This window comes from Haliotis cracherodii, unplaced genomic scaffold, assembly GCF_022045235.1.
Source record: "Haliotis cracherodii isolate W230 unplaced genomic scaffold, xgHalCrac1.p SCAF_1, whole genome shotgun sequence".
NCBI classification, from domain to species: Eukaryota; Metazoa; Mollusca; class Gastropoda; order Lepetellida; family Haliotidae; genus Haliotis; species Haliotis cracherodii.
In genome coordinates, this window is record NW_027266264.1 from 17,172,308 (window position 1) to 17,193,439 (window position 21,132).

Below are 21,132 nucleotides of genomic sequence, written 5' to 3' on the forward strand. Positions count from 1 at the left end.
ATCAAAACTGATCGAACTCAGGATAATGTTACCAGAAACTAGTCCTTTTAAATATAAAACGTCAATGCCGTGTAATTATCTGCCGAAACAGATTGAATTGGGCGTAAAGGCAAGATAGTGATGATAACTACGTGAAGTGATCGTGTTCGTAAAAAGGGTAAAGAAGGGATTAAAATAGTATCTATCGATCTAAAACTATGCGAGACAAAAATGCCGCATCTGTTGTTGTTGGTTTGTTGTTTAACGCCGCACTCAGCAATATTCCAGCTATATGACGGCGTTCTGTAAATAATCGAGTCTGGACCAGACAATCCGATAATTAATATCATGAGCATCGATCCACGCAATTGGGATCGATGACATGCATCAACCAAGTCAGCGAGCCTGGCCACCCGATCCCGTTAGTCGCCTTTTACGACAAGCATAGTCACCTTTTACGGCAAGCATGGGTTGCTGAAGACCTATTCTACCCCGGAATCTTCACGGGTAGAACTGATCTGAAAGGGTAGCATACACTATCACATGAAACTCTGTCATGGTTTGCGGGAATAAGCTTCTCATTCAAAACTCATGTACGTCTTTTTCCATGAAGTATCATATGTCTACTCTAAACCGAAGACTGTTATGTGACCAAGTAAAATTTATATTAATTATTGTAAACGGTCAGTGGTACTCCTGCTCTCGTGGAAACCAATGCCACTAAAAACTTCATTGGTATTATTTGTTTGTTTCTTTGTTGTTACACGCCCCACTCAGCAATATTCCAGCTATATGACTGCGGTCTGTAAATAATCGAGTCTGGACCAGAACATCCAGTGATTAATATCATGAGCATTGATCCACTCAGTTGGGATACGATGACATGCATCAGCCAGGTCAGCGAGCCTGACCACCTGATCCCGTTAGTCGCCTCTTACGACAAGCATAGTCGCCTTTTACGGCAAGCATTGGTTGCTGAAGACCTTTTCTATCTTCACGGGTCTTCATTGGTATTAAAGTCATCGACTTTTACGATGTGTTCAGAGGTTTAACAACAAAGCTAGTTGCCTGTTTTAGGGAAAGAAAAGATGGATGAATACAATGCCGACCATACTTTGGTAAGGATGGCATTATACAATAGTGAAGGGAAATGCATGAAGATTTATTTGAGACGTGGAGAATTCACAGGTAAGCATCCCCAAACTGACCCATATGACTTCATAGGACTCAAAACAAGTTTATTCAAATTGAAATTTGAAATTAATAGTTTAAAATATACACTTAGCTTTTCCAACACCAATTACACTTAGGATATCTGAACTTGTGCTCAACAATATATGCACACAGTTTAGTACGGGATTGTTATTGGTGATGCCGCTAGAATCTGTTAGATTAATCAGTTTAATTGATACATTTAGTTCACTAATAATCATCTAAGTTGATACCCATTTCCCCTGGAAGCAATTAGTTTAGTAGATAAATAAGCTCAGACAAATTAATGATATTGACCACGCCCCGATACATTGATCGCCTGCTCTGCGAAGTTGATTGGTCGGTAGAGGCATGACTGTTGTCGGTCACAGCAAGCTACTTCCTCGTACAGTGACCCGACTTACAACAAATATGTCAAGGTTCGTGGAAGGACGAGTCTACATCATTCTACGTCTTACACAAGGAAAGAAGTAACCCGTTGACATGAGTGTGAGTGAGTTTGATTTTACGCCGCTTTTAGCAATATTCCACCAACATCACGGCGGGGGGCACCAGAAATGGGCTTCACACATTGTACCCATGTCGGGAATCGAACCCGGGTCTTCGGCGTGACGAGCGAACGCTTAAACCACTAGGCTACCCGACTGCCCCTCTCTGTCCAAAGAATATAAGCCAGGCCTCTATTAGACTCTCTAATATGTGATATGTTAGCTGATAATAAAGACCATTGTATCTTTTGTAGGACTGTAAAATTTAGGATTTGGTAAGGTAGTGAGTTGTCAGCACAGAATAGACGCTGGACCTCTAATAGACAGGCAAAATTAAGAGAAGCCTGGGCATCGAATAGAAGAAATACAGTACATAGCAACATGCATGCAGGTGCGTTTATATCGCAGTTGAATATGGATACCCAACTCAGACTAGTATACCGACTCCGAGTGGACCAGTCCTTGTTTCATCCCAGGGAGAGTAACAGGAAGTTACAATACATAATGTCATGGTACGACTCAGCTGGGGATTGAACCTCCGACCATCCGCTTTCAACTGGTTGCGCATAATGCAATAACTTGTCCTTGCAGCCGAATTGAAAATCAGACCTGACCTTCTTGTACAGTTTCAGCTGTTACTGGGAAAAGCACGTGGGATGTTTACAGACGAAAATAGCACTTTTAATCAGGTGAGCTAAAAACTCATCAACATACAAATGAAAGTTGTCCGAAAAGATAATACTGGCATTGAATAGACATTGTAGAACATAGATAATGTCATGTGGTATATTGAAGTCTGCAATTTCGGGCACGGATTGAAAATCTTTGGTAAAAAAAAGTCTGTCAATTTCTTTGAAAATGTTTTATTCCCTTATCTACAATTTTAATTTCACTGATGATGTTTTCTTCTGGTTCTTTTTCTGGTCTGCCTGCCTGTGTTTGATGTGAGATGACACCTCATCCTGTAGCTTGGTGAAGAAGGCAGAAGAAGACGTCAGACTTGTCTTACTGGAATCACTCTGAAAGTTAAAAGCAAGATGTCTTCATAGATCCTGTTGTTTCTCATATTAGCCTTATGCAGAGTACCAACTCTTAAAATCAAAATCAGTTTATCAAATAATCCAATAAAAGCTCAAATCCAAATTGCCATCACTTTTCATAATTTTGAGAGCGACACACATACTTTGATGAATGGTTGGTGTTGAATTGCGTGTATTTGCGCTGCACACAACTCCCTTTTAATTTTTAAATTTAGTCAAAGTGTGTGGCTTCTTTTAACTGCAACATATCAACCTCTATTGGCGTCATCCTATTGTTTTTACGGGGCCTGCATTTCATACAATGACCTCTCAGCAGGACATCATCAGTCTGTCCTGCGATTTTCTATAGTAAGTCCCCCCGCAACAGATATATTTTGCATTTGAGTGAGTGAGTGAGTATGGTTTTACGCCGCTTTTAGCAATATTCTAGAAATATCATGGCGGGGACACCAGAAATGGGCTTCACACATTGTACCCATGTCGGGAATCGAACGCTTTAACCACTAGGCTCCCCGACCGCCCCATTTTGCATTTGAACACAATCCACATAAGGAAGTGTCTTCTTTATAGTTCAGTGGAAATAACTTGCAATTTTGATACTTGTATAAAGGCACTGATTAAAGAATCTATTTCACAAGTACATGTGTGCCAGGAAGACATATTTTACATCCCTTTCCTAAGGTTCAAATTTGTAATAGGTTTATAGTTGGACAAAAACGTTCTACTCGGACTTGTGAAGGTTCATAGGGGCATTGAAAAGACATTCTGATACTATCCAGGTGCATCAGGAAAATGGAGCACACTGTGGGCTAGTATCATGTGCAATGAAACAAGTCATCTATTATTAGGGTGCCTCTTTTGACAAAATAGCTTGCTTGGGAAAGACAACGTTTTTATGAGGTGATCAACAAAAGTAACAAAAATCGCCACATTCCAAATAGCAATGCCATCTGAACATCCAGGAAGTGGCACAGCTCTCACCTTCATGAGTGTGACCGAACTGTCGGACTTGCCAATCTTCTCCAGATCCCGAAGAGCCTTCTCCTTGCTGTACTTGTTCCCTAGGCCTGGGTTCAGCTTGGACACAAGCTTCTCCCGCTGTTCACGCTCCTTCCTGCGTGCTCTCTTCCTCTCCTTCTTCTCCCGGTGGTCCCTCTTCTTGTCCTCCGTTGTCCTCTCAGTCTCTCCTTTCAAATCTCGCTTTGCCTTCTCCTGCACACACAAACAAGATTCTAGATGATAAGGCAAAGTAAATGGTGGGGTCAAGAAGGTTTTGTGCTTAAACAAATTTGTCGTGTGTGTGTCATATTTGTGTGTCATATTTGTCTGACAAGGTTGAACATTACTATTGAGCCTTTATGAATGAGTGGGTATGGTTTAACGCCGCTTTTAGCACTATTCCAGCAATATCACGGCGGGGGGACACCAGAAATGGGCTTCACACAGAGCTTTAATGAAGTGAATCACAGTACATGTACTCCTTTATACATCTTCCACTTACCTTTACTTCCTCTGGCGCCAACAACTTCTGGTCACTGACGCTGACAGGTGCGACCTCCTCCATTGCTATCGTGGGTATGTTGGACACAATCCTCAGTTCTGGCCGAGCCTGACAAGAGATTCCATCAAATAAGAGATGACACTGAACCGGTATATAAAACATGGTATGTGAAGCAACTGTTTGATTGGCATTCTAGAAGTTGGTGAGTAAATAAGAAAACATAAAACATTGTGGACAACAACTTCTGCTTTATTGCATATAGCAACATTTCAATGTAGATTCTTACACTGTTACCTACTCCAGCTTGATAACGGTGTAAGAATCTACATTGAAAGGTCGCTAAATGCAATAAAAGAGAAGTTAAACCCACATAGTTATTTGTTTTCTTGCTGGGATGAGAAGAATGAACAACGATAGAGTGAGTGAGTGAGTGAGTTGGGTTTAACACCGCTTTTAACAGTATTCCAGTTATATCGTGGTTTGTCAGCTTAATGTGGGAGGAAAGCCCGAAGTGATACAGATCTCAGACATTTACCACTTCGGTGAAACCCACGAGCACGGGTATGGTGCTGACAAACCTAGAAACATAATCGGGGCGAACAGGGATTCGAACCCACAATCATAGGTTTCTGGCGCGCCCAAAACTGGGACGCAACTCTGCACAGCGAATCGCAGCGCCTTAGAGGACTGGGCCACCCGTGCCCCCTGAACAACGATAGAAGTATCATGACAGTCAGGGGTGGCATGTGAAGAGTGGACGCTCCTTTGTCAATCAGAATCATAATACTATCACTGTCAACCAGTATGGACAACAAGTATTCCTATATATGCAATACTACTTGTGTTAATTAGTATCTATCTTAATACTGTCTCTCTCAAATTACATCCATCTCAACACTATCAGTGACAATTACGACTGTCGATATGCATGGTAGTGTCCATATTGATACCATCCTTGTCAATAACACCAAGTATTATCAGGATGCCCTGTACTTGTTCTATGCTAGTGACCTAACAGAAACAAACTAGTTTGTTTATCTGTTGTTTTATGCAGCACTCTGCAATATTTCAGATATATGACGGCAACCTGTAAACAATCGAGTCTGGACGAGTCTGGACGAGTCTGGACCAGTGACTGATATTGTAAACAACGATCCATGTTGACTGGGTACGAAGATAAACCATTAACCAAGTCACGGAGTCTGAGTACCTGATCCATTTAGTGGACCCTTATGACCAGCATAGGCTGCTGGGGATCTATTCCCCAATCAGGAACCAATGAGACAGGAAAGTATTATACGGGCAAAAAGCTAAATACCTCTTTTGGTGTGTAGTGGAAGTTGGACAGTGCATCAAGCTTGAGGAACAAAGACCTCATGGACTTGCGGATATTTTCATGTTTAGGATCTTCTTCCTCTCTTTCTTCTTTCTGCAACAACAACAACAATATCATCAACAACAACAACAACAACAACAACAACAACAACAGACATTCAGTAGCAAACAGATGCACCATGATGACAACAAGAAATATGGATGTCATTAGTTCTATGAATTATGTGATTCCATATGGAAGTATCCTAGATGGTGTTGATAGGCCACATGTCACTATACATATATATCAGGGCTGCAACGAATACACTATGAGGTGAATGCGATTCATATCACGAATATAGAGTACTGGTAACAAATACGGATATTAATTCACGAATACAATAACAAGTCAGCAGTTGATGTATTATTTGTTATATTCAGTGAAACAAAAGCAACACAAATTATTTAACATGGTTTGTTAATTATTAACATATTATCCATTTATATACTGCACTTATCCAGGTACTAGTATCCGCTCAAATGCAACAATGACCAGTGACCACATTACTGTCAAACGAAATGTTATAAGAGTGTTGTCTTTCACGAAATCTATGCATATATGTTCTTATGGATATTTTTAGATACAGGGTATGTAAATGAACATGACTGCATATTCATGCATATTCGATGTGCTGATAAAACAGTCACCACTAGATTCAGGATAGTGAAAATAGCACCCACCTCCTCCTTCTGCTGTTTGAGGAATTCCTGTTCATACACGTCGCCAAGACTCTGCTTGCTCTTCTCCTGGTCCAAGACTATCCTCTTCTTGTACTCAAACACATCCCCCTTAGGCTTCACCTTCCTCTCCACATCGTCCCACGCCTGCAACAACCACATAAACACACCTGAGTACACAGCATTGTCACATCCACGCTAACACACACCTGGAGGGTACAGGGGTACACAGCATTGTCACATCCACACTAACACACACCTGGAGGGTTCCGGGGTACACAGCATTGTCACATCCACACTAACACACACCTGGAGTACACAGCATTGTCACATCCACACTGACACACACCTGGAGGGTACCGGGGCACACAGCATTGTCACATCCACACTGACACACACCTTGAGGGTACCGGGGTACACAGCACTGTCACATCCACACTAACACACACCTGGAGGGTACCGGGGTACATTGTCACATCCACACTAACACACACCTGGAGGGTACCGGGGTACACAGCATTGTCACATCCACACTAACACACACCTGGAGGGTACCAGGGTACACAGCATTGTCACATCCACACTAACACACACCTGGAGTACACAGCATTGTCACATCCACACTAACACACACCTGGAGTACACAGCATTGTCACATCCACACTAACACACACCTGGAGTACACAGCATTGTCACATCCACACTAACACACACCTGGAGGGTACCGGGGTACACAGCATTGTCACATCCACACTAACACACACCTGGAGTGTACCGGGGTACACAGCATTGTCACATCCACACTGACACACACCTTGAGGGTACCGGGGTACACAGCACTGTCACATCCACACTAACACACACCTGGAGGGTACCGGGGTACACAGCATTGTCACATCCACACTAACACACACCTGGAGGGTACCAGGGTACACAGCATTGTCACATCCACACTAACACACACCTGGAGGGTATCGGGGTACACAGCACTGTCACATCCACACTAACACACACCTGGAGTACACAGCATTGTCACATCCACACTAACACACACCTGGAGTACACAGCATTGTCACATCCACACTAACACACACCTGGAGGGTACCGGGGTACACAGCATTGTCACATCCACACTAACACACACCTGGAGGGTACAGGGTACACAGCATTGTCACATCCACACTAACACACACCTGGAGGGTACCGGGGTACACAGCATTGTCATATCCACACTGACACACACCTGGAGGGTACCGGGGTACACAGCACTGTCACATCCACACTAACACACACCTGGAGGGTTCCGGGGTACACAGCATTGTCACATCCACACTAACACACACCTGGAGGGTACCGGGGTACACAGCATTGTCACATCCACACTGACACACACCTGGAGGGTACTGGGGTACACAGCACTGTCACATCCACACTAACACACACCTGGAGGGTACCGGGGTACACAGCATTGTCACATCCACGCTAACACACACCTGGAGGGTACCGGGGTACACAGCATTGTCACATCCACACTAACACACACCTGGAGGGTACCAGGGTACACAGCATTGTCACATCCACACTAACACACACCTGGAGGGTACCGGGGTACACAGCATTGTCACATCCACACTAACACACACCTGGAGTACACAGCATTGTCACATCCACACTAACACACACCTGGAGGGTACCAGGGTACACAGCATTGTCACATCCACACTGACACACACCTGGAGGGTACCGGGGTACACAGCATTGTCACATCCACACTAACACACACCTGGAGGGTACCGGGGTACACAGCATTGTCACATCCACACTAACACACACCTGGAGGGTACCAGGGTACACAGCATTGTCACATCCACACTAACACACACCTGGAGTACACAGCATTGTCACATCCACACTAACACACACCTGGAGGGTACCGGGGTACACAGCATTGTCACATCCACACTAACACATACCTGGAGGGTACCAGGGTACACAGCATTGTCACATCCACACTAACACACACCTGGAGGGTACCGGGGTACACAGCATTGTCACATCCACACTAACACACACCTGGAGGGTACCGGGGTACACAGCACTGTCACATCCACACTAACACACACCTGGAGGGTACCGGGGTACACAGCATTGTCACATCCACACTGACACACACCTTGAGGGTACCGGGGTACACAGCACTGTCACATCCACACTAACACACACCTGGAGGGTACCGGGGTACACAGCACTGTCACATCCACGCTAACACACACCTGGAGGGTACCGGGGTACACAGCATTGTCACATCCACACTAACACACACCTGGAGTACACAGCATTGTCACATCCACACTAACACACACCTGGAGGGTACCAGGGTACACAGCATTGTCACATCCACACTGACACACACCTGGAGGGTACCGGGGTACACAGCATTGTCACATCCACACTAACACACACCTGGAGGGTACCGGGGTACACAGCATTGTCACATCCACACTAACACACACCTGGAGGGTACCGGGGTACACAGCATTGTCACATCCACACTAACACACACCTGGAGGGTACCGGGGTACACAGCATTGACACATCCACACTAACACACCTGGAGGGTACCAGGGTACACAGCATTGTCACATCCACACTAACACACACCTGGAGGGTACCGGGGTACACAGCATTGTCACATCCACACTAACACACACCTGGAGGGTACCGGGGTACACAGCATTGTCACATCCACACTAACACACACCTGGAGTACACAGCATTGTCACATCCACACTAACACACATCTGGAGGGTACCGGGGTACACAGCATTGACACATCCACACTAACACACACCTGGAGGGTACCAGGGTACACAGCATTGTCACATCCACACTGACACACACCTGGAGTACACAGCATTGTCACATCCACACTGACACACACCTGGAGGGTACCGGGGTACACAGCATTGTCACATCCACACTAACACACATCTGGAGGGTACCAGGGTACACAGCATTGTCACATCCACACTAACACACACCTGGAGGGTACCGGGTACACAGCATTGTCACATCCACACTAACACACACCTGGAGGGTACCGGAGTACACAGCATTGTCACATCCACACTGACACACACCTGGAGGGGACCGGGGTACACAGCATTGTCACATCCACACTAACACACATCTGGAGGGTACCAGGGTACACAGCATTGTCAAATCCACACTGACACACACCTGGAGGGTACCGGGGTACACAGCATTGACACATCCACACTAACACACACCTGGAGGGTACCGGGGTACACAGCATTGTCACATCCACACTAACACACACCTGGAGGGTACCGGGGTACACAGCATTGTCACATCCACACTAACACACACCTGGAGTACACAGCATTGTCACATCCACACTAACACACATCTGGAGGGTACCGGGGTACACAGCATTGACACATCCACACTAACACACACCTGGAGGGTACCAGGGTACACAGCATTGTCACATCCACACTGACACACACCTGGAGTACACAGCATTGTCACATCCACACTGACACACACCTGGAGGGTACCGGGGTACACAGCATTGTCACATCCACACTAACACACATCTGGAGGGTACCAGGGTACACAGCATTGTCACATCCACACTAACACACACCTGGAGGGTACCGGGTACACAGCATTGTCACATCCACACTAACACACACCTGGAGGGTACCGGAGTACACAGCATTGTCACATCCACACTGACACACACCTGGAGGGGACCGGGGTACACAGCATTGTCACATCCACACTAACACACATCTGGAGGGTACCAGGGTACACAGCATTGTCAAATCCACACTGACACACACCTGGAGGGTACCGGGGTACACAGCATTGACACATCCACACTAACACACACCTGGAGGGTACCGGGGTACACAGCATTGTCACATCCACACTAACACACACCTGGAGGGTACCGGGGTACACAGCATTGTCACATCCACACTAACACACACCTGGAGGGTACCGGGGTACACAGCATTGACACATCCACACTAACACACACCTGGAGGGTACCAGGGTACACAGCATTGTCACATCCACACTGACACACACCTGGAGTACACAGCATTGTCACATCCACACTGACACACACCTGGAGGGTACCGGGGTACACAGCATTGTCACATCCACACTAACACACATCTGGAGGGTACCAGGGTACACAGCATTGTCACATCCACACTAACACACACCTGGAGGGTACCGGGTACACAGCATTGTCACATCCACACTAACACACACCTGGAGGGTACCGGAGTACACAGCATTGTCACATCCACACTGACACACACCTGGAGGGGACCGGGGTACACAGCATTGTCACATCCACACTAACACACATCTGGAGGGTACCAGGGTACACAGCATTGTCACATCCACACTGACACACACCTGGAGGGTACCGGGGTACACAGCATCGTCACATCGTTTTAGTACATGTACTTTGTGTACCCCTCTGACCATTGACAATTATGGGTTACCAGGAGCCTATTCTGGCCTCACTGTCATTACCTGTTACTGTTCAGACTCAGACCTCACCTTGTCCTTAATCCTCTGTCGTACAATGTCCTCAATAGTCTTGGTTGTCTCCTCAGTCACAACAGGGGCTGTCAAGTACAGAAATGCAAATAAATATACATACATCCCCCTCATAAAATGCATGGCTTACTTGAAACAGCTTGATGTTGGATGACAACATTCAAAAAACAAGACTTTCTGAGAAAAGTACTTTCAGCCCTACCGAACAGTGATATTTTCATTCCAAAATCATATCACATATATACAAAACAGAAATTGAAACTTCAGATACCTGACTAAAGTCACTTTTTCCCTTTATTTCCGAGTCGCCAGATGATTATGATCTTTCTCGCACTATCTCTTCATAGTTTGAGAGAGTGAGTGAGTGAGTATGGTTTTACGCCGCTTTTAGCAATATTCCAGCAATATCGCAGCGGGGGACACCAGAAATGGGCTTCACACATTGTACCCACGTCGGGAATCGAACCCGGGTCTTCAGCGTGACGAGCGAACGCTTTAACCACTCTGCTACCCGACCGCTCTCTTCATAGTATTTACCATGTAGTGATTCAGTAATCATAAATATAGTTTCAATAAAGAAAGGTCATAACTTTTGCTTTTTCTCCTTATAATTCCTTGAAAACTGATCGGTCAGTTTAATTAAAATCATGCAATAATTACAAATAAACAAAGATATGTGTATGTGGATTTCATAAAAGAAATATCCTCCTTTGTCAGATCAAAGGCACATATTTCGGGAAAAAAAGTGAGGTGAGGTAAGGTGAAATGTGGTTTAATGTCACGTCCAAGATTATTACACTGTGTGTGGCTGCCTGTACTAGTCCGGACTGATGCCGATTTATAGTGAGATATCATGCTGCAATTTAACATCCCTAACTCACTCAGACACAGTATACTGACTCCGAGCCGACCATGTTTTAGCCCCTTAATCCGGAGTGCCAGATATGGTAACAACAAGTACCATCTTTTACTGCAGAGCTCCAGATAAGCTGCGTATTTGCGTAAAATACGCATCAAAAATGCAGAAATATGCAGTAAAATCAAATACAAGCGTATCAAATACGCAACGAACATTACAGATTCGCTACAAAAATAAAACTTGTGCGTATCATCAAAATATTGTGAAGTAACCGTACATATTCGATAAGCAAATCAGCATCTTATTTTGAAATTATAAACGGACATTCCGTCAACCTTGCTAAACTACACGATGACAGTTACATCATGATCATTTGCCATCACACTTTCTTGTGTAAGTATCATGGTATTTTTGAGTCCTATAAAGCTCTCGAACCCACACAACACCAGTTTGCAGGGACTAGATGAATAGTGTTTTTAAATATTTAACTTAAATACCCACTTGTGTAAAAACTAGTGGGTAACAGATATTTGAATACCCAGATAGAATTACTGATACCCAATGATTTTAAAATGCATGGGTAAAATACCTACAGCACCAAAAGATTATCTGGAGCTCTGTTACTGTCTTTCGGTATGACTCGGCCGGAAACCCCGGACCTTCCCCTCTCCGGGGAGACGCTCTACCATTAGACCACGGAGGTCGTCCAGAAAACAAGTGTCATCCATACCAAAGATGACATGATATATTTCCATTATGACCTCTATACACATGATGTAAAATTCTCACCACAAACACAAGGAAAACACAAGCAAAAAAGGTAGACATTTAGCGCCTCTTCCTTCACATCAACCACCCGTGTCTGTCAGGATACTTACCAGAATTATATTTTCATGTTGGCCATAAAGTATCTATTTTGTATATCCTTACTCTGTGATGAAAAGGTTTTAAAACCAAAATCCCTGTACAAGGCTCACTTAGCAAAGGGAGACAACTCTCACCTGCCCGTGTTGTCACATCAAACTGCAGATGCTCTTCCAGCAGGCTGTTTTCAGGCCGGGCTGGTCCGGCTACCTCCCCAGTCAGCTGCCATGTCTTGTCAGACAGACTTGCCTTTTCAAGCTGGTCGATACGCTTCCTCAACTACAGAACAGACACACCCTTGTTGCTGTATGCAAGAGTTGGACCAGCACGTGAATACACACAATTGTACAGAGTGTACTTTTAGCAATACTCCAGCAATATCATGGTGGGAGACAGCGGAAAATTGGCTTCACAAATTGTAAACATGTGGGGAATTGAACCCGGGTCTTTGGTGTGACAAGCCGGCACTTTAACCACTAGGCTACCCCTCTTCCCTACAATTGTACAGAGACTTGTCACTTCCATGTACACAGTGAATGAGTGAGTATGGTTTTATGATGCTTTTAGATATATTCCAGCAATATCACACCGGGGGACACCAGAAATGGGCTTCACACATTGTACCCAGGTCGGGAATCGAACCCGGGTCTTCAGTGTGACGATCAAACGCTTTAACCACTAGGCTACCCAACCGCCCCTGGTGACAATGGACCCAGGGTACCCTCCATGTACACAATTTAGATCCGTCATCCAATTCCATTAGCTCAAAGAGAACCTTACCAATATTAATGGATGTTAATATTCCCTGCTCTTCAGAATAAACATGTCAAAGAGTATCTGACAAGAGTTTTATAAACCTGACTCACACATTGACTATTGACAATGATAAAAGGCTGTTAATCAGTATGATATACAGAGTGTAAAAACACAACTGATTGACAGGATTGTTCCAAATAGTTAGAACCATTAGCCTGTGAACAGCATCTTCCCGAGGCAGGAGAGATAACTGACTTTAAAAGTCCAGTTTCCACCCTTGCCGAACTAGGCTAGTATTATGGAGTTACATTTTGGCTGTAATAACATAGTCCAATCAAAATCTTGCAACAAAAGCGAAATCCGGTTCGTAAACTGTCATGCAGATTTCGGTCAATTGCAGGATTTGCAAAACGTGCACCACCAACTCTTAAACAGATATTTTCCAAACCTTTTCATGTTTTTAATCAAGGTCCTCGCGTGATTTGATGCACTTCGTGATGTAAGATCCGTTTTATCACAATATAGATCTTTATCATCGATCAGATCATCTTGACTGGGCGCCGCCATTTTGTTTGAAACAAATGCAAGTGATGGAATCTGACTGGTCCATAGGAAAGGCTTAGAAGGCACATAACTCATAATAACCACTGGTGTCGCTTCGATCGAGCCAAGAATTCCAGCCTAGTTCGGCAAGGGTGGAAACTGGACTTTTATGGTCAGTTAACCCTCTTGCCTCGGGAAGATGGTCAACAGTTAAACAAGGTGGTCTTATTAAACATACTTCTCAAAAGAAGTTAAAAAACCCTGATTCTTTCACATTACAATAGTTACTCTGTCATGGCATTCCTTAACTTCTTTTGAGTAGTACATACTAGAAAGTGCACAGGTAAACATGTTGGGCCCATTAAATATTTTCATTACTGCACACCTTACTTGTTATTTTTGATTCACTGAATGAAATCTGCACATTATTTTTACTTGATTTAATGTTACTGCAGGATAAGAAAGCGGACTTGAAACGTCCAAAGGTGCTATTACAAGCCCTGGCAGGAACGCTCTGTGCCTTGACATTGTTCTTTCCATGTCATATAATTACATCCATGGTAGTAAAACACTCTCACCAATTCTCTTTGTGTTTCGTATGTCACAATAACTTTTGTCTTTGAGTATAAATGAAATATTGCATACCTTCCTTGCTATTTTTAAATCATTGAATTAAATTCGCATCCTGATTTTTCAAATTGATGTCACTTTATGTACATATAGTAAATATTCAGTTTGGAAAGAAATATTTATTTGAATTAGGGTATAAAGTGGTTATTGTAGGCCAGCATTGGGAATCAGCTTGGTTGACAAAGGAAGCATGTCCAAAACAAAACATCTCCCTTTGTTAGCTGACGGCGATCTGTAAACAATCGAGTCTTCACCAGACAATCCAGTGATTGACATCATTGGGACCAATTGGGACCAATGACATGCATCAACCAAGTCAGCAAGCCTGACCACCCGATCCCATTATTCGCCTGTTACGACAAGCATAGTCACCTTTTACGGCAAGCATGGGTTGCTGAAGACCTATTCTACCCATCACAGGTTGTTAGCTATAGAGCATGATGAGTCCATATTTCATGTTAGATTAAAGGATGTCTACCTTCTCCTGCCTCTTTTCAAAGGTTGACAGAGACTCTGTTTTACTGACAGCCTTGACCTTGCTGTCGACGACTTCCTCCTTGTCGGATTCCATTTCCTCAGATGCGTCGTCGTCTTCTTCTTCACTTTGAAGTCACAAGTGATGAGTTATTAGTCACATCCAGCGTACAATGGATACAGAAGCAAATGTGTATCAGGCATGTTGCCATTGTTACATGATTTAAGGCTTGCAAAAGGAGGATGTGCTTCAAACATGATCATCATGATAACTGTGAGTGAGTGAGTGAGTGGGTATGGTTTTACGCCACTTTTAGCAATATTCCAGCAATATCACGGCTTCACACATTGTACCCATGTCAGGAATCAAACCCGGGTCTTCGGCGTGGCGAGCGAACGCTTTAACCACTAGGCTACCCGACCGCCCCTGATAACTGTGAAACATATAGCTTGAAATGGACCATGTTAACAAAGTCAAGTTTGAAAGATTTTCAACCGAAATATACTTAAATTGAGCTTGTTTAATGCCACATTCAGCAATATTCCAGCAATGCGATGGCATCCAGTAAATACCTGTGCCTGCGATGTACCAAGTCCCCGAGCCTGACCACCTGATCCATTTTGTCGTCTCGTACAACAAACAAAGGTTGCTGGGGACCCATACTAATCTGAAACCCCCACAGGGGCAAAATTAAATAGAATGACAATGAACAAATGTAATTAACTGTAACACTGTCAGTCACCTTTCCTTCTCATCGTGTGCAAACTTCACTTTTTTCTTTTTCTCTTTTTTCTCTGGTTCTTCATCAGGTGGGTCGAAGAAATCTTCATACCTCAGCTCTCCTCCCTGTTGGAACAGAACAGACATTAAGACAAGGCTGTTACAACATGTACTCAATATCAATGTTTGATACGAATCATATAACAATTACTCTACCACAATTTGGAAAATAACCAATTTTGATTGGTCAATCAGAGGTATCAAATCACAATACCCCCCTCAAACTGAAACAGCTGATTTGACGGTCGCATCACCATGGAAGCTGTCAGTAGGCATATATAAATAACTATATTTTACAAATCCAGGCTACAAAAGGCAAAGGTGCTGTTACTACAATATTCAAAGGATGCGTGGCAAAACATTCCGTGCAGAAAGCACAGTACAGTAGAGTGAGTGAGTGAGTTGGGTTTAACACCGCTTTTAACAGTATTCCAGTTATATCACGCGTGTCAGCTTAATGTGGGAGGAAAGCCCGAAGTGATGCAGGTCTAAGACGTTTACCACTTCGGTGAAACCCACAAGCACGGCTATGGTGCTGACAAACCTAGAAACATAATCGGGGTGAACCAGGTGGAACCCACAATCATAGGTTTCTGGCGTGTCCAAGGGACGCAACTCTGCCCAGCGAATCGCGGCGCCTTAGACGACTAGGCCACCCGTGCATTTTGTACATCAAAATGGTGATTAAGTTGGGCACGGGAATATGTGGGGCTTAACGATGCTTTGAACAATTTTTCACCTATGTCTTGCATTCTCAGCTTAATGTGGGAGGAAAGCACTGTATGGTGCAGACAATCAGAGATTCAAACCCACAATCATAGGATCCTGCACGTCTAAGGGATGCAACTCTGTGCAGTGACATGCCTTACGTGACTTGGCTACCTGTTCTCCCTCTTACTCTAATAACTTCCTAAAATCATGGTGGCACCTTAACATGGAAGAAAAGTTCAAAGAAAAACAGATCATAGACATCTGACAATAACCAGGAGGTGAGGGAAATGGGGTTTAATGGTGCCTCGGATTCAAGATTATTGCACTTATAGACATGTGTATACACAGTATACAGACTCCGAGGTCACCAGTCGGACAAATAACAATGACAGTACTGACAGTAACACTGATCCCAGTTAATAATGTTGATTACTAACCCCATCCTCCTCCTCCGATGTAGGGATTTCAGCAAACATGTCAATATCATCGCCATCATCTTCTTCGTCATCACTCTCATCACCGTCATCACCTCCAGATTCCAATCGACGACGTTTCTCTTCCCTAGCATCCTCCTGCACTAAAAATGCCTCCATTTCAGATAATTTGAAAAATTTGTCATCTACCACACTTTTGTATTTTAACTTTTTTCGTTTCTTCTGTTTATTGTCTTCTTCAATGTCATCCTCCTCCTCCTCCTCCTCCATCATCTCGTCCTCCCCCATCTCAAGGTCACTTGACCCCACATCAAAGTCATCCGAGTCTTCCCCTCTTTCGAGACGGGTCTTGATACGCCGCAGCTCCTCGTCCTCAGCATCCTCATCGCTGCTCGCTTCATCTTCATCATTCTCCGCCAACTCAACCTTTTCACCTTCTCCTTTCCCCTTCTTCCATTTCTTCGGGGAAGGTTTGGCGCCACCTCTACAACAAACACGTCAAAACTGCTTCAGGATAAGTTTGGTTCTATGATGTTCCATGCATCATTAGCATTTGGATGAGTGGACAGAGAGAGAGAGAACTCTCTCACAATGCAATTGTTTCATCCTTAACACATCTGAACTATTTATATAAAGTAACAATGAGCTTACCTCCAGAATTCATCTTTCAACACCCAATTCAAACAGGTTACCTACCATGCATACAGAAAGTCATTTCAACATTACGAATCACAACATAATATGGCATTATGGTCAACAAATACGAGGGGAGGTGAAATGGGGTTTAACGTTGTATTCAAGATTATTGTACTTACAAAGTGATGTGTGGCTGTTTCTAAGAGTCGGGGCTAATGCCGGGTTTAAAGAGCTATCCCACTGAGATACCATGGCGGTTTCCCTATTGAGACACAACTTCCCGAGGCAAGGGAGTTAACTGACTTTAAAAGTCTAGTTTCCACCCTTGCCGAACTAGGCTGGAATTACTGGGCACGATTGTTGCGCCACCAGTGGCTATTACCAGTGATGTCCCTTCTAAGCCAATCCAATCAGATTCCACCTCTCGTATCACTTGCGTTTGCTTTACACAAAAAGGTGGCGCCCAGTCAGGACGATCTGATCGATAATCAAGATCTATATTGTGATAAAACGGGTCTTACATGCTTCAAATCACGTGAGCACCTTGATTAAAAACATGAAAGGATTTGATAAATATCTACTGAGAACGAATTGGCGGTGCACATGCTTTGCAAATCCTGCAATCGACCAAAATCTGCACGACAGTTTACGAACCGGATTTTGATTTCGGTGCGGGATTTTGACTGGACTATGCATAGACTCGTTAGTCCAGACAAAACGTAACTCCATATTACCAGCCTAGTTCGACAAGGGTGGAAACTAGACTTTTATAGTCAGTTAACTTACTTGCCTCGGGAAGATGACTCAGACACAGCATCATAGATTTGACAATAACCAGGAAGTGAGGAAAATGGGGTTTAATGGTGCCTCGCATTCAAGATTATTGCACTTATAGCCATGTGTATACACAGTATACAGACTCCGAGCTGACCAGTCCTTGTTTATTCCCTTAATGTTGAGTGTCAGGCAGGGTACCAACAAGTACCATCTTTTAACGTCTTTTCGTATGTCACAGCCACGGATCGAAACAGGGCCCTTCTTTGTGGACTCTCTTTCCACCAGACCACGGAGATTCACAGCCAATGCATTACTTATCAGAACTATGATGCCACAGTTCCTGCTTCATGGGCTGTCATCAGAGAACAGGCTGAAGCATAATTCTTTATGGTCATCTTGGCCTGCAAACTTCATCACAACTTACTTAAAACTTATGTTTTTCTTGGTGAGAACTCCAGATACAGCAAACAGTAGCTTCTTTACGCTGTGTGTGTTCTGTAATTCTATTTCCTGCCAGATCTGTTCTTCATCGAAGTCTTTAACAATCAGTCGAGGTAACGCTCCTTCGCCAGAAGGAAATCCAGATTCCTGGGTCTTTGCAAAGTCATACACAGCTTTGGTGGCAGTCCTTAACTTCTTGCATAAAGATGGCTGTGTGCTAAAATGTAAGAAACTAAAAGTTAGCTTCAAATTTCATGTTGGCTTTGGTAATTATACAGTAGACATGGTAGACTTTCAACATTTATTCCCATAGAGTATTGCATAACAAGGGAACAACCAACAACAGTAATTATTATTTTTTGTTTATTTAAGAAATAAACGATTAGTGGGTGTTGTTTATTGTACAATAAAACAATGCAGGGAGAATAAACCAGGAGGGGTGCAGCCCTGAGTGGTTTATTCTCACTGCATCGTCCTATATAAGACATCATCAAAATCTCCCGAAATGATGCCATGATCACATTATGATAGAGCAATGCTTCATCAAGAAATAAACCACGCTTCATTTTTCGTTGTTCTTTGTGATTTATCACATAGCTATCTTATATTTTAGTATACAATGTTTGTGTTAACTTCTTGCATAAAGATGGCTGTGTGCTAAAATGTAAGAAACTAAAAGTTAGCTTCAAATTTCATGTTGGCTTTGGTAATTATACAGTAGACATGGTAGACTTTCAACATTTATTCCCATAGAGTATTGCATAACAAGGGAACAACCAACAACAGTAATTATTATTTTTTGTTTATTTAAGAAATAAACGATTAGTGGGTGTTGTTTATTGTACAATAAAACAATGCAGGGAGAATAAACCAGGAGGGGTGCAGCCCTGAGTGGTTTATTCTCACTGCATCGTCCTATATAAGACATCATCAAAATCTCCCGAAATGATGCCATGATCACATTATGATAGAGCAATGCTTCATCAAGAAATAAACCACGCTTCATTTTTCGTTGTTCTTTGTGATTTATCACATAGCTATCTTATATTTTAGTATACAATGTTTGTGTTGTCAATCACTAGATCATACGGCCAGCCTCCCTTGACAGGCCAACATGTGCCATACAGCTGACTTTTGCATCAGTGGTAAATAGGGCTGGGACGATGCACCAACTATGAAATCCAATACATATCATGATACAATGCTCACAATCCGATATGTATCATAAAATACTTTATGTACTCTTATCTGTGGTGCGTAAGCCATCTTTTTCAAAGACATGATTGTCAAATATCTGGCACACTGGCAATTTACAGTTTGCAATGTCAGAGACCATATACCGTCTCTGGCAATGTCAATATGGCGCATAGAAATTTTAAATTTTTTTCACTACAAATTTTCACTGCTATTTAGTGTTTGATGTTATGTTTATCATAGCAAACATTTAAGGTGGGTATGGATTGTCCAGTTCCCATACCATGGTATACAAAGAAACACTATTCCATACAATTCAACAGAGACATAATTCTGTGAATCTAACCAAACTAATATAATGTGAACATGCGAATCATATCTTGTGATTATAAAAATTACTCAGCATTACAGCATGTTATTATCTTTTTTCTAACTTGTGACTCTTTTCACTGGATTCCAACACTCTTTTCTATAAACTCCTGTTGGATAACGTCAACGAAAATGACTACGTGTACAAGTATATATCTTTAGTCTCTTGTTCATTACAGTAAAATACAGCATGAATGTGATGAAGCTGCCATTTTCGTCTGGTAACAAGGTAGTGTCAGCGACGTTATAATATCGTGAATAGATATAAATCACCCTCGGCTGTAAGAAGGTTCTTAAACGTCATATTGGCCTGACTGGCACTGGTAATCTGTAACGGTGAGTTAACGTAAGATTGAAGTTAATAAACACGTGTTTGAGTATCCGAGGGCACTCACGAAATTAGGAAACTCGACTGTCCAGCGAACGTTCAAGAACGGCATACGCTTCAACACACGCCTTGATTTTTAAGACCAAAAGTGCGAAAATCTTAATACGTTACTGTCTCTCATCCAAGGAAACAAACCTGAGAAATACTTCGGGTTTTTCCAGAAGGGTAGAAAAATCTTTCAGGTTTCGTCGCATGCTGCCCATGGTGGCAGCCATATTTGTTTTCAATGGTTGTTTACAAAAGTAGGATTGCGTTCAGGACGAAATTGTATTGTGGTATACCACATTAAATATGTGTTACTGTTGATTTGGGCCCTTTATCTTTGGAATCGAATGCGTAAGCGCAAGAAATGTACTATGCTTTATATATACGATATCACTTTTACAGTGATATATTAC

At 43.2% G+C, this 21,132-nt stretch overlaps 1 protein-coding gene across 1 annotated transcript; it reads right to left on the reverse strand.

Annotated features, from left to right (window-relative positions):
- Positions 1–2,553: 2,553 nt before the first annotated feature.
- LOC139461082 (U3 small nucleolar ribonucleoprotein protein MPP10-like) lies at positions 2,554–20,950 on the reverse strand. The gene is made up of 12 exons (XM_071242607.1): positions 20,870–20,950; positions 18,767–19,000; positions 16,933–17,413; positions 15,747–15,850; positions 15,008–15,131; positions 12,738–12,879; positions 10,878–10,945; positions 6,276–6,419; positions 5,539–5,649; positions 4,221–4,328; positions 3,701–3,931; positions 2,554–2,698 (listed from the first exon to the last, which is right to left on the reverse strand). Exons 1-12 carry the CDS (start codon positions 20,947–20,949, stop codon positions 2,555–2,557), a joined length of 1,971 nt encoding a protein of 656 aa, XP_071098708.1. The 5' UTR covers position 20,950; the 3' UTR covers position 2,554.
- Between the last annotated feature and the right edge of the window lie 182 nt (positions 20,951–21,132).